The following is a 12,357-nucleotide window of genomic DNA, read 5'->3' on the forward strand; positions in this document are numbered from 1 at the left end:
TTCTGTGGTGCTCGAAAATTTTGGTCTTGTCCCGTTGACCCTTTTAAAGAACGGCCGTGCCCCTGAAGTTCTTCGGTTCGTCGAAACACCATCAGAATTTCACATCAGTCTGTCACGTTTGCGTTTCCCCTTCCTCGTATCTTGAAAAGGCAAATGACAAAAAAATAACTTTCCCAGCATTCGTAGATTGCGCAATATCAGCATTGCAACAGAGAATTAAACCGTGATAAAAACGTGTTCCAGGACAAACACTTCAGCATATTACATCACAGGAAAAAGAAAGCAGGAGGGAGGGTGGGGCTTGATCCAGGCCATATCCCAGATTCCGAACATCGATCCTATAACGCCAATTCAAGTAAATTATCTACTCATGATTCTACAAAGGTCTTCCAACCAACAACAAATTTCCGCACACTACAGACTCAAAAAGGGGGGAAAAGGAATAAGCAAGGGTATAGCAGCAACAAAGGGATTTGTAAGTTCAGGCCAACCAACACAATCCTCTACAGACACAGGCATCTACCTTACGAGGTGTACTCGAAGGGTTGAGGTGGTTGCGGCTCCTCATCGACAGCCATGGCGGATGATCCTGATCCCTGCTGGCCTGCAGCAGCTGCCGTGTTGCCGGTGGTTGCTGCGACTGTTGAGGGGGCATCGGTCAGCGCAAGGTCCTCAGCCTCGGTGGGTTGCAGGTCCCTGAGGAGGATGAATCCAGAGGGAGCAGGCTTCACTGGGACGTATCGGCTACTTTCGATGAACCTGATGAACTTCTCCTGGGCAGGAATCACACGAGCTGGGTTTGTCAGGAGCTGGAAGGTTGGCTCGGGTTCAGGGGCCTTCTTCTCCGCAGCGTTATCAACCTTGGAACAACAAGAAATACAGATAAGTCGATGGTGTCTCCAATTATCCTTAAAAATACGGCTCTAAGCCAGCTTATGTAAAACAGCAAATTCATCTAGATCTGGATCACAACCAAGCAGATTTACTAAATGTCCAGTAATAAATTATACTGACTAGTACCTCAGCTAAGCGTTTGGGAACACCATTTTCTATACATGATTACTGATTACTAAAGACTCACCATGCAAAGCATCATTACAACCTCAAACTGTTGCGTAGTCTCACTCATGGATGTCAACGCAAAGAAGAAAATGTTATAAAATAACACATTGAAGAAAAAAAGTAGATATTTATTACCTGCATCGCATCAGCATCCTTCTCCTGACTTTTAGCCGTCTTGCCTGAAGAAGAACCAGAAGCCTCTTCCGTGGCCTTCTCCTGGTTAGCTTTGCTTTCTGCATCTTTCTTTGCCCTAGATTTTGCCTTGGCGTAAGTTGACAAAATAGCTGTTGGCAGCTTCACGGTTGAAGTTGTAGTCTGCTGAGTTGTCGGCTTGGGATACTCAAAAAGGGATGGTTTAGCATGTGACAAGAACTCAAACTTCGGCACTTTCAGATCAGAGTTGAGCCCAATGAAGGCTGTTGGTGAGAAGGCCAGGCTGATGAAATATAAGAGAGGATACCAGTACCAGAACTGACTGAAAACAGCGAGACCAACCACAGCAGTGAGTTTGTCATGTTTGTTCCTTGAGAGGAGCTTGATTGTGACATTCCTACCACCAGCATCAAGAATACCAGAAGCTAGTATGGCACCCATTTTGCTCATGGTGTCCTCATGCTTGTCAAGAATGATCTTTTCCAGCTGACGCCTGAATGCTCCAACACGAGAATCGAAGGACTCATTGGTCTGGATCATTACCATAGCCATAGCAATGAGAGCTCCCTGGCGCACGAAGTCAACAACATCTGATGTAAGAGGCTCTAGCAAGGAGATCGCATCACTTAATCCGGTTCCTGCACAAGATATCCCAACAGCTAAGGCTGCACCATAACGAACATGTGGGTTGTACGATTCAGAGAGCAGGGACACAATTCTTGGAGTCTGCAGAATCACAATAGAAGGTGTAAAGCGCAGATTAAAAAAGACATATCGATGCTTGTGAGTGAAAGTTCATGTATGATAATCTGAGGAAATATAACTGCACAAAATGCATCTAGTTAATCATAAGGTAACCAAATCCAATCTAGCAATTAATTCCACAAACCTGCTCGGGTTCATTGTATAGAACAAATCCAAGAGCCATAACTGCGGTCCTCCGAACATCATCACTGACATCCGATACAGCAAAATGTAACAGCTGGTGGATAGCTTTGTTGTTTGCAGTTCCCCTGTAGGCTAGAGCCAATGCATACATACCACCATAACGTAGTATGGGATCTTGATCTCTAGTCATTTGTTCAATCAAGGTGTCTGCTTCTTCTTCCCTGCCATATACTGTCAATGCAATGCCCAGAGACAAACCCCTAGAGAAAGAGATTGGGAGAAATGTCAGAATAGGTGCTTCTTTAGAAATACTGTGCAGCTATTGACAACACTGACCTTATAATCTTTTCATGTTGGGTATCATGTGCATAAGCAAGCATTTCACTAGCCTTCTCACTGGCGGTCCCAACCATGAGCAAGCCCATGCCAATACCAGCTGCCTCACCAGCCACAGCACTGTCTGTGTAAAGGACATTCTTTATGTCCTCGTATATCTCCTCATCTGCAGTTCCCAAAGCTGCAAGCCCAAGTCCCAAACATGCACCATGTTGGATGACCTGTATGGCATTGGTTTAGAGTTAGCAAAGTATGCATGAAATGAATAACGAGAGAAAAGAACAGGAAGAAACAATAATCACCTCAGCACTGGTGTTGCGAAGACTTTCACGGAGAAACTGTTTGATTCCTTCACCATGATTGGCATGAATCAGACCTAACGCATACAGGGCACCACCTTCTGAATATGGACTGCCACCACCAACTGCACCACTTTGAGGTAGGTAGGGGGCCATCAAAGCCCGGCCCTGTTGAAGGTGGCCTCTATGAATGACACCTAGTCCAGCAGTTGCACTGAATTTCGCCCAATTGGTTGCTCTGCTTAACCACTCCTGCAATATAACACCAAAATGAGATAGTGAATGGCTAAAGTCTCCATATGATGCAGAGACAGCAAGTAGAAGAATAGAAGTACCAGGTTTTCTCTTAGGAAGGTATCTACAGTAGTTCCTGCATGCATGATTGCATTGGCACATATAGTTGCACTGTGGCAAACACTGTTCCTCATTTCCACAGCCTGTTTTATTGTTTTCAGAATTACAAGATCGGACCTGTTGGCAACCAAGTCAAATCAGTATCAGGTGGAAAAGCTGTATTCCCAAGACCAATTGTCACCATTTAACAAGTACTAGATCACTTTACCTATTGTGACTGTATAGAAATTGCAGTGTCAGCTGAATAGAAGTCTCCCCTGATAGTATTCCTTTAATTTTTGCAAGCCTGTTGGCGTGTGCTATCTCATTCGGATCCACAGTGTGAACATTTCCATTCGGTGTAGCTGTGTCGTCTCTCATCTGAACATCTCCAGCTGTTTCTGTGCCTGTACCCATACTAGCAGCTTGATCATCTTGTAAAGCTGACCCAGTGTCAGGGTTAGATGGCACAGGAGTCGGCGAGGCCAGACGATTTCTCACATTCAAAAGGAAGGCCTGGTTTTCATTCTCAACAAGATCGAATGCAATTTGATACGCGAGAAGAGCATCCTCCTGGACAATGAGCATATTTCATGTAAGCAACTACAAACACCATCAAATAACGCAGCAGAACAAAGAGCAAAAATGTACCTTGCTTCCAGAAAGCAGCTTGTCCAATATGCTTGCGACGGTTTCTGGCTCACCTAAAAACATCAGACACTGGCAAATGCTCAGATAATCTGGATTTGGCAAAGTTTGGTATATTTTAACAAGACAACGGAGAACCTGCAAAGAGAGTGAGAAATTTGATTGGTCAGTCAAACTTTTGTTTTAGCAGTATTTACTATATGTCAGGAATAGCGACAATTCTGAAAGTTCCATGCATTTGCATGGAACAAAACTCAGTCTTTTAGACATGCTTTTACCTCAAAGCGATATTCACGGTGATTAACATATTGATGAGAAAGGTTGATGCAATACGATAGAGCCCCTTGAATATTATCACACCGAACAATTGCTTCCTCCAGCTTATCCAGCCTCCTGCATTCAATAGCCATACCCATGGCCTGTTGATATTTTCCATCAAGGATACACCTGAGATAATGAAATAAGATTTCATAACCCATCTGATGAACTGACAAATATCACAAAGCAATAGAATATTGTCGTACTTTTCAAGCATCCTCTCCACTATGGCCTCCAATCGAGGATCAATGTTCTCTTCCTCCTCTGTAGCTTTAGAGGCTCTGGTCTTGATACTGGCATACTCGTCTAATGCTTTGGCTGAAAGGGAAAAAAACAAAATTTAAAATGATGACCAAAAGATTAACGATAACAGTATCGTCATAATAGCTCAACTCAAGAGTCAAGAACCTTCTCACCTAAAAGAGCATGAGCATAATCAGAATCGTCGGAAACATCAAAAAGGGGTCCAGCACCAAGTGCATATGACAGTGAATCATTTAACTCGCCCAGGTAGTAAAATACCTACATGATATAGAACAAACTTAAGCATTAACAATGCAGAAGAATGACCTTTTCATAGAAATATAAAAAATATCGGAACATAATACCTTAGAAACAACTAGTGCTGCAAGCTGCCTCTGATCAAACTCCTCATCTTCATACAAGCTCTCACTGCAGGAAAAAGAAAACAGTTGGAACCTAATTAGTGACATAAATTATTGGATATACAAGAAAAGGGCACACTTTGTGCTTGCTCAGTCATGAACTAATCAACGAAAAATATAGGGCCAGATGGAGTTCATTGTTTCTACGTTACCATCCTAGTATCTAGAATTCTAGCTCCATAAACTAAAATCCAAGTAAAATTATAACAACACTGTATCAAAAGGTCAGATAACTTCCATGAAGCAAGCATAATCATATAGTGAAATACTCAGCGAATACAATTACAAGCAGAAATATAAGTCAGATCACATACACAAGTGCTCTCCATGTGGAACAAGCATTCCAGAAACAAGAAATTTGTAACATAAAAGAAAACCACAACTATCGCGACATATAACCACCTAGAAATGATCAGCTTATCATACTGCAACCGAATTGTGCATTTACTGAACAGAACAGGGAAAATCCCTATTGCATGAAATAGATTTGATGAAGGAAAAGATAAACGTGCATTTATTTTCTGGTCATCGGTTGAAACCAAACCATGCTGATACTTCCCACCGCCAGTTCACACAATATTTCCCTTATATTTTAAAACATAATTGTCGTGGTGCTGCAAACCACGGCCGGGTGGCGGAAGGCACCCGCCCTAGCCCAGAGGGTGTGTACTCGGGGGTTAGCTAGTCTTAGTTCGATCTCACTCAAGAACTCGATGAACACAGCAAGATTTAGAGTGGTTCGGGCCGCCGGAGCGTAATACCCTACGTCCACTGTGTGTTGTATTGCCTTCCCACGAGAGTGAGAAGGTGCGAGAGCTTGAGTCTGTCTGGATCCGTCCCTCCCCCGGTCTAGCGGGCGTGCTCTCCCTTTTATATGTCCAAGGGGAGCACGTACACTGAGCGGGGCCCCGACATGTGGACCCGGCGATGTATTATAAACTACATTTTGGCCTTCAATGCCTCAGATCCGGAGATCTTGTCGTCGGCCTCCGTGCGTAGCTTCTGACCAGGGATGGTCTTGAGCTGTCCTGTCAGAGTAAAGTCCAGCCTCTACAGCCGCGCGTCGAGGTCATGATGAAGCGCCGAACTACTGACTCAGTCCACTGTAGCAGCGTGCACTGTTGCTCCAGTCAGTAGCTGGTCATCATGACTCGTCGCCCATGGGCGCGGCGCTGCGTCTTTAGTGCTTGCCTTGGTAACTGACGAGCCGCCTCGGTAACTGGCGATCCACAGTGTGGACTGACAAAAGCTGCCCCGTGCCCAGCGGCAGCAGAGCCTGCCTCAACCACTCGCACTTAATGCGGGTGGGTGAGGGAGCTTCCAGCGGAAGGCTTGCGCCCGCGCCCGCGTCTGTGTGACACGTGGCGGCTCCGGACCCCTCCCGAGTAGCTAGCTGAGCCGAGAGCTCACGGGGGGTCCGGATGGCACGTGGAGGTCCCGGACCCACCTGCGGGAGTCCGGATGGCACGTGGAGGTCCCGGACCCACCTGCGGGAGTCCGGATGGCACGTGGAGGTCCCGGACCCACCTGCGGGGATCCGGGTCCGCGGCCACAGGTGCTGAGCATTTCCACCTCTGGGACATGTGGTGACACCGGACCCGTCCCCGAACGGGAAGCGGGTCCGGGACCGTTGGTCCGGTGAGATGGAGTCGGAACCCAGGAGTCCGGCTGCTCAGCTCCTTAGGGCGTAGTTACGGATAACTACACGAGTCTTGGCACAGTAGGAGTGGGTACCCCAGTTGTAGGGTACCGACAGAGGCCCCCGGGCCCGCCTCGGGAGAGGCAACAAACCCGCAGGTGGGGCCACTACTGTGAGCAACTTGGCTGCTTCTAGCGCCCAGCGGTGCGCGCCGCAAGGGTCTTGCCCTGCATCGTCCATCCTTTGGGTCACCTGCTGCATCATCACGTTTGGACCTGCACATGACTCAAGGTAGATGCTTAGTACCGTGCCCACGAGTCCCAAATCCTGTTAGCTGTAATCCTTTGAGATAGACAGCTAAGTTCAGTGAACGGAGCTCAAGGGGCCGGCCTTTAGGTTAAGAGAAAGTCCGGACCTCCAGGTTCCCAGTCCTAGGTACTACGGCACTCATTCACAGGAGGTGGTGCGTGCAGGCTTAGGGTACGGAACCAGGCTAAGCGGCTACACGGCTCCGGACCTCCCCGGAGAATGAGTGCGCTTCCCTGAACCTGCAGGTTCCCAGGGGTCCAAACCCCTCTCTTCCATGAGGGGTCTCGAGCTAAGTCACTAACTAGCCAACTCAATTCGGACCACAATCACCGCACAAGAGTAAGAAGCCACGTGGGGGTTAGCGCAAACAGAATGCGTAAATTGAAATTGGAATGTAACATCCTTAGAGGCGAACTGAGAATAAACTTTTTTCTTTATAACTAGATGTACATGAGATGTGCGATGTAAGCCAGAACACGGGTTTATGAGGCCGGAGCTGTCCGGACCTCCGGGCCCCCAGTCTTAGGTACTACGGTACTCGCCCTAGGGAGGTAGAGCATGCAGGCTTAGGGTACGGAACCAGGCTAAGCGGCTACACGGCTCCGGACCTCCCCGGAGGGTGAGTACGCTTCCCTGAACCTGGTTCGCAGAGGTCCGGACCCCTCCACGAGGGAGGCTCACCGGACTGGACCACACGGAAGTACTACCTAGTTACAAAGGAAAAGGCTTTATTCCCTGCTGGGCCTCTAAGGGTAGGACTTACAGAGATGTAGAGTCGGGGGTGCGACCGGAGTCGGCTTTCCGCCGGAGAGCCACCAGAGTCGGCTTAGCGCGACCGGAGTGGGCTTTTCGCCGGAGCGGGCTTCGTGCGACCGGAGTCGGCTTTCCGCCGGAGCGGGCTTGGTGCGACCGGAGTCGGCTTCCCGCCGGAGCGGGCTTCGTGCGACCGGAGTCGGCTTTCCGCCGGAGAGCCACCAGAGTCGGCTTAGCGCGACCGGAGTGGGCTTTTCGCCGGAGCGGGCTTCGTCACATGAGTGAGGTATGCTGCGAGCTGGGATTTGTCGCTCCGCCGCTCGCAGCTTGTGAGGGGGCCCTTGACCGGCGCCCTGACTCTTGCCGACGTGCAGCGCGCGCCGCTGCCAACGGTGGCTGCTCCACGGGCACGGCTGCCCCTGGCGCAGGAAGGCGAGGCGTGTGGCGCGGATGACGCCACACCCTCCGTCATCTCCACGTCGTCGTGGTGGTGGGAGTGCTCAACCACCCGAGCCATGGAGATGGGCAAGAGACGAACTGCGACCAGCTAGAAGCCCCTACCTGGCGCGCCAAATGTCGTGGTGCTGCAAACCACGGCCGGGTGGCGGAAGGCACCCGCCCTAGCCCAGAGGGTGTGTACTCGGGGGTTAGCTAGTCTTAGTTCGATCTCACTCAAGAACTCGATGAACACAGCAAGATTTAGAGTGGTTCGGGCCGCCGGAGCGTAATACCCTACGTCCACTGTGTGTTGTATTGCCTTCCCACGAGAGTGAGAAGGTGCGAGAGCTTGAGTCTGTCTGGATCCGTCCCTCCCCCGGTCTAGCGGGCGTGCTCTCCCTTTTATATGTCCAAGGGGAGCACGTACACTGAGCGGGGCCCCGACATGTGGACCCGGCGATGTATTATAAACTACATTTTGGCCTTCAATGCCTCAGATCCGGAGATCTTGTCGTCGGCCTCCGTGCGTAGCTTCTGACCAGGGATGGTCTTGAGCTGTCCTGTCAGAGTAAAGTCCAGCCTCTGCAGCCGCGCGTCGAGGTCATGATGAAGCGCCGAACTACTGACTCAGTCCACTGTAGCAGCGTGCACTGTTGCTCCAGTCAGTAGCTGGTCATCATGACTCGTCGCCCATGGGCGCGGCGCTGCGTCTTTAGTGCTTGCCTTGGTAACTGACGAGCCGCCTCGGTAACTGGCGATCCACAGTGTGGACTGACAAAAGCTGCCCCGTGCCCAGCGGCAGCAGAGCCTGCCTCAACCACTCGCACTTAATGCGGGTGGGTGAGGGAGCTTCCAGCGGAAGGCTTGCGCCCGCGCCCGCGTCTGTGCGACACGTGGCGGCTCCGGACCCCTCCCGAGTAGCTAGCTGAGCCGAGAGCTCACGGGGGGTCCGGATGGCACGTGGAGGTCCCGGACCCACCTGCGGGAGTCCGGATGGCACGTGGAGGTCCCGGACCCACCTGCGGGAGTCCGGATGGCACGTGGAGGTCCCGGACCCACCTGCGGGGATCCGGGTCCGCGGCCACAGGTGCTGAGCATTTCCACCTCTGGGACATGTGGTGACACCGGACCCGTCCCCGAACGGGAAGCGGGTCCGGGACCGTTGGTCCGGTGAGATGGAGTCGGAACCCAGGAGTCCGGCTGCTCAGCTCCTTAGGGCGTAGTTACGGATAACTACGCGAGTCTTGGCACAGTAGGAGTGGGTACCCCAGTTGTAGGGTACCGACAATAATGGAAGTTCAAAATTTATGATCAATCATAACACCGCAGTTCACTCCTACTGATATCCTCCCCTTCTCTTGAGATAAATAGCTAAATCTCCCCACCAAAACCCATACAATCCAAGCAGGGGTAAAATACTCAAGGTTCTAAAAAACGCTAGACGCTAGGCGAACGCTTGCCTATGGTTTAGAGGTTTTTGTGATTAAACGTAGATTGAACATGATTAAACGTGTGTTGTGATTAAACGACACTGTGATTAAACGCAACGCTTGGCCACCGTTCAGCGTTTAATCAAGATTAAACGATGTTTAAAAACGTTTTTTAGAACACTGAAAATACTGCAGAGAGTTGGAATTTTTTACTTTGGAGTACCAATTCAGCTACAATAACCCGTATATGTGGGTAGGATATCACACTAACGAGCATATAAACGGGAACTGGGCCTCTGGAATCCCCATCTAACAGATCAGAACAGACCCATGACCTACGGTTCTCTTGCACAAACGCCTGGTCGAACTGAACGAATCGAGCAACAGCTACAGAATCTAGGGCAGCGTCCCCTCCGTAGTCCTCATCAATCAGCGCAGATCGAAACACTAAGGAGTCCAGCTAAGCTGCGGCGGGCGCCCGAACGAATCGCACAAACACAGCAGCTACAGCGGCGGCAACTAGGCACGCGCAGCGGAAGGGAACGGGGGGACGAGGCAGTAGCGACTGCGACTCACATGGTGGGGACGCTGGTGGAGATCTCGGGCCAGAAGAGATGGACGACGGAGTTGAGGCTGGCGAGCGCGTGCAGCTTCAGCTCCGGCGCCGGCTCCTGCAGCATCGCGAGGAGCCCGCTGGCGGAGCTCACCGTAGCCACCGCCGCCATGGCCGCGCTGCCGTCCGTACGCCGCCGCCGCCGCCGCCGAGGAGGTGCGGGTGCGAGGGTTTGGGCGTGGCGAGTTCTGCTTGGATGAGTCGGCTCGGCGACGACACGCGAAGGCCAAGTGAAAACAACTTTACGAGCGCAAGGTGCGCTATGCAAATATAGAGATGGTACTAGGGTTGAGTTGTCAGTGTAATCGGACTCGAGGATAAAGTAAAACTTTCGCTACGGAAAATAAGTTCGGAAATTTCTGTATTTGTTTAATAATATCTATATATCCTGTAGATACAAACTTTTCCATGTAAAAGATATTCCGTATACTTTTGTAAAAGATAACAAACACAGAAATTTGTTAGGCAAGTATTTTGCATTATCCATTAAGTAATCTTTCACTCGGTCAATACGGCAGTCATCCACTCACCATACTTCCGCATCATATCACTCCAATGTCTCTAGATGAGCGATTTTTCTAAAAGTAATGACTTGTAGAAAACGGCATATCAGTTCATGGTTTGTAATTTTGCATGTCGAGAGTAGGAAATGTGAGGCGTATGTCGATTTTTTGCTTGCTTGCACATGTGTGACGTAACTACATTTACATGGATGTTCGTGTTCCTCTATTCATTGTTGTTTTGGGCAAGTTAGAATTGTCTCACAATGTTTCTAGGGTCATTAGAATTTACAATAGATATAATTTCTTATAAAAGTAAGGCTAATATATTGTTAAGCAAGCGTATTCATTCTAAAACCGATAACTTCACTGCACGGTGTAAATAATTATCAAGTGCGATCCTGTTGACGTATATGTGGATTCTTCTTTCAAGTCAATTAATGGGCTTGGTCGATAGACATCACCTAACTCGTTACTATAAACTAATCACTTGACAATTTTTGTATAATTGCTACAGCTAGCTCAAAGTGTTAATAAAATGCACCGTTTATGTTTCGTTTGGGGGGTTTGTCGCATTCTCATTGCAGTTCGTCATTGTCTTTGCTTTTTTCACCAGTATAGACAAAAAAAAACAGAATGAACAGGAAAATAAAGTGATTTGTAACTAGTAGAAGGGCAAGCAGGGTCCAAACAATTTCATGTAGTTTATTATAAATTGGGTAAAGTCTATTTTTGACCATCCAACCATCGACTGCGTCCGGATTTGGCAATGCAACTCTAAAACCGGACATCCGCAGCCATCCAACTCTTAAAACCGTTCATGTTTGGCCATCGAGCTGTTTACTGGGTAGTTTTGTTGAGTTGGATGCCACATGGCGGTGGGACCCACCTGTCAGTCCGCCAGGCCTCTGCCGACCCGCGCAGGCCGGAACCTGCCTGGCCGAATGAAGAGAGGGAGGGAGGCCGTCGCCGAGGACGAAGGAGAGAGGGAGGTAGCCAGGTAGGCGGCCGGAGCTCCGCCATCCCCGTCGGCACGCGCGCATGAGCTCGAGCTCCGCCGCCCAGGCCGGCGAGCGCGCGAGAGGGGCGGGGCACACCGGAGCCGAGACAAAGCGGAGGACCTGAGGCGGCGGCGGAGGAGGAGCCGGAGAGAGGGAGAGGAAGGAGGAGGGAGCAAGGGCGGGGGACGGCGCGGCCGGCGGCGGCCCCTGCTCGCCTCGCCGACCGACGCCACCGTGTCGAGGGAGCCGGCCAGGGCCACCGCCGTCGCCGGAGGCCCGCGCATGCCCTGGCCCGTTTGCCGCCGTCCGGCCCCGATCCGCCATCGGAGGGAGGAGGAGGAGGTGCTCCCGGATCCGGCCGGCTCCGGAGCTTGAGGGCCGCCGCCCTGCTCGCCTTCGTGGGCTGGCCTCCGCGGTGCCCGGCGCCAGAGGAGGATGGGGAGCAGGGGTCGCGGCCGCGGCTGCCGCGCGCACCCCGCCCTGCTCGCCATGCCGCGCGCGTTCGCCGCACTCTTGCCGGCCTCAAGGGCGCGTCCGCCCCGCGCACCCTGCCCTGCTCGCCGGTGCTCCGCCCCCTGCTCGGCCGCGCGCGCTCCGCGGCAGCTCCTTCCTCCCGCGGCGGCTGGAGCATGAAGGTGTCGCCGCCACCCGCGCGAGGCTCCGCGCCGCGCCGTCTGCGCTCGCGCGGGATGCCTGGCCGATCCCGCCGCGCGCCGGCTCCGCCTCGTGCAGGCCACCGGAGCTCGTGGCGGAGGGGTGCGGGAGGGGAGGGCCCCAGGGAGCCTCGCCGCGCCAGCCGCCGTAGCTCCTCGGCCTGGTGCAGGGGAGGCCGCCGCAGCTCCTCGCCCGCTGGCCCGGCGCGGAGGGAGCAGGGGAGGCCGGCGGCCACCGCTCCGCCCTGCACCGCCGCGGGAGCTCCCGCCGTGGAGGGGAGCAGGGGAAGGGGAAGGGAGGGAAGGAGGAGAAGGGGCC

At 51.8% G+C, this 12,357-nt stretch overlaps 1 protein-coding gene across 1 annotated transcript; it reads right to left on the bottom strand.

Annotated features, from left to right (window-relative positions):
- Nucleotides 1–185: 185 nt before the first annotated feature.
- Nucleotides 186–10,168, bottom strand: LOC120680754 (26S proteasome non-ATPase regulatory subunit 1 homolog A-like). Its single transcript, XM_039962278.1, has 13 exons — nt 9,848–10,168; nt 4,646–4,709; nt 4,454–4,559; nt 4,244–4,355; nt 3,998–4,166; nt 3,723–3,857; nt 3,301–3,644; nt 3,074–3,209; nt 2,742–2,990; nt 2,440–2,660; nt 2,105–2,363; nt 1,198–1,941; nt 186–860 (listed from the first exon to the last, which is right to left on the bottom strand). Exons 1-13 carry the CDS (start codon nt 9,994–9,996, stop codon nt 525–527), a joined length of 3,024 nt encoding a protein of 1,007 aa, XP_039818212.1. The 5' UTR covers nt 9,997–10,168; the 3' UTR covers nt 186–524.
- Between the last annotated feature and the right edge of the window lie 2,189 nt (nt 10,169–12,357).

This window comes from Panicum virgatum, chromosome 7N, assembly GCF_016808335.1.
Source record: "Panicum virgatum strain AP13 chromosome 7N, P.virgatum_v5, whole genome shotgun sequence".
In the NCBI taxonomy this organism is placed as follows: Eukaryota; Viridiplantae; Streptophyta; class Magnoliopsida; order Poales; family Poaceae; genus Panicum; species Panicum virgatum.

What these genes read in the sequence shown, in the direction of transcription:
- LOC120680754 (XM_039962278.1), bottom strand. Translation starts at nt 9,996, where the DNA reads ATGGCGGCGGTGGCTACGGTGAGCTCCGCCAGCGGGCTCCTCGCGATG. An exon ending in TTTCTATACAGTCACAATAG is followed by an intron (nt 3,210 to 3,300) that starts GTAAAGTGATCT and finishes GGTTGCCAACAG; the next exon opens with GTCCGATCTTGTAATTCTGA. An exon ending in TTCGCAACACCAGTGCTGAG is followed by an intron (nt 2,661 to 2,741) that starts GTGATTATTGTT and finishes AATGCCATACAG; the next exon opens with GTCATCCAACATGGTGCATG.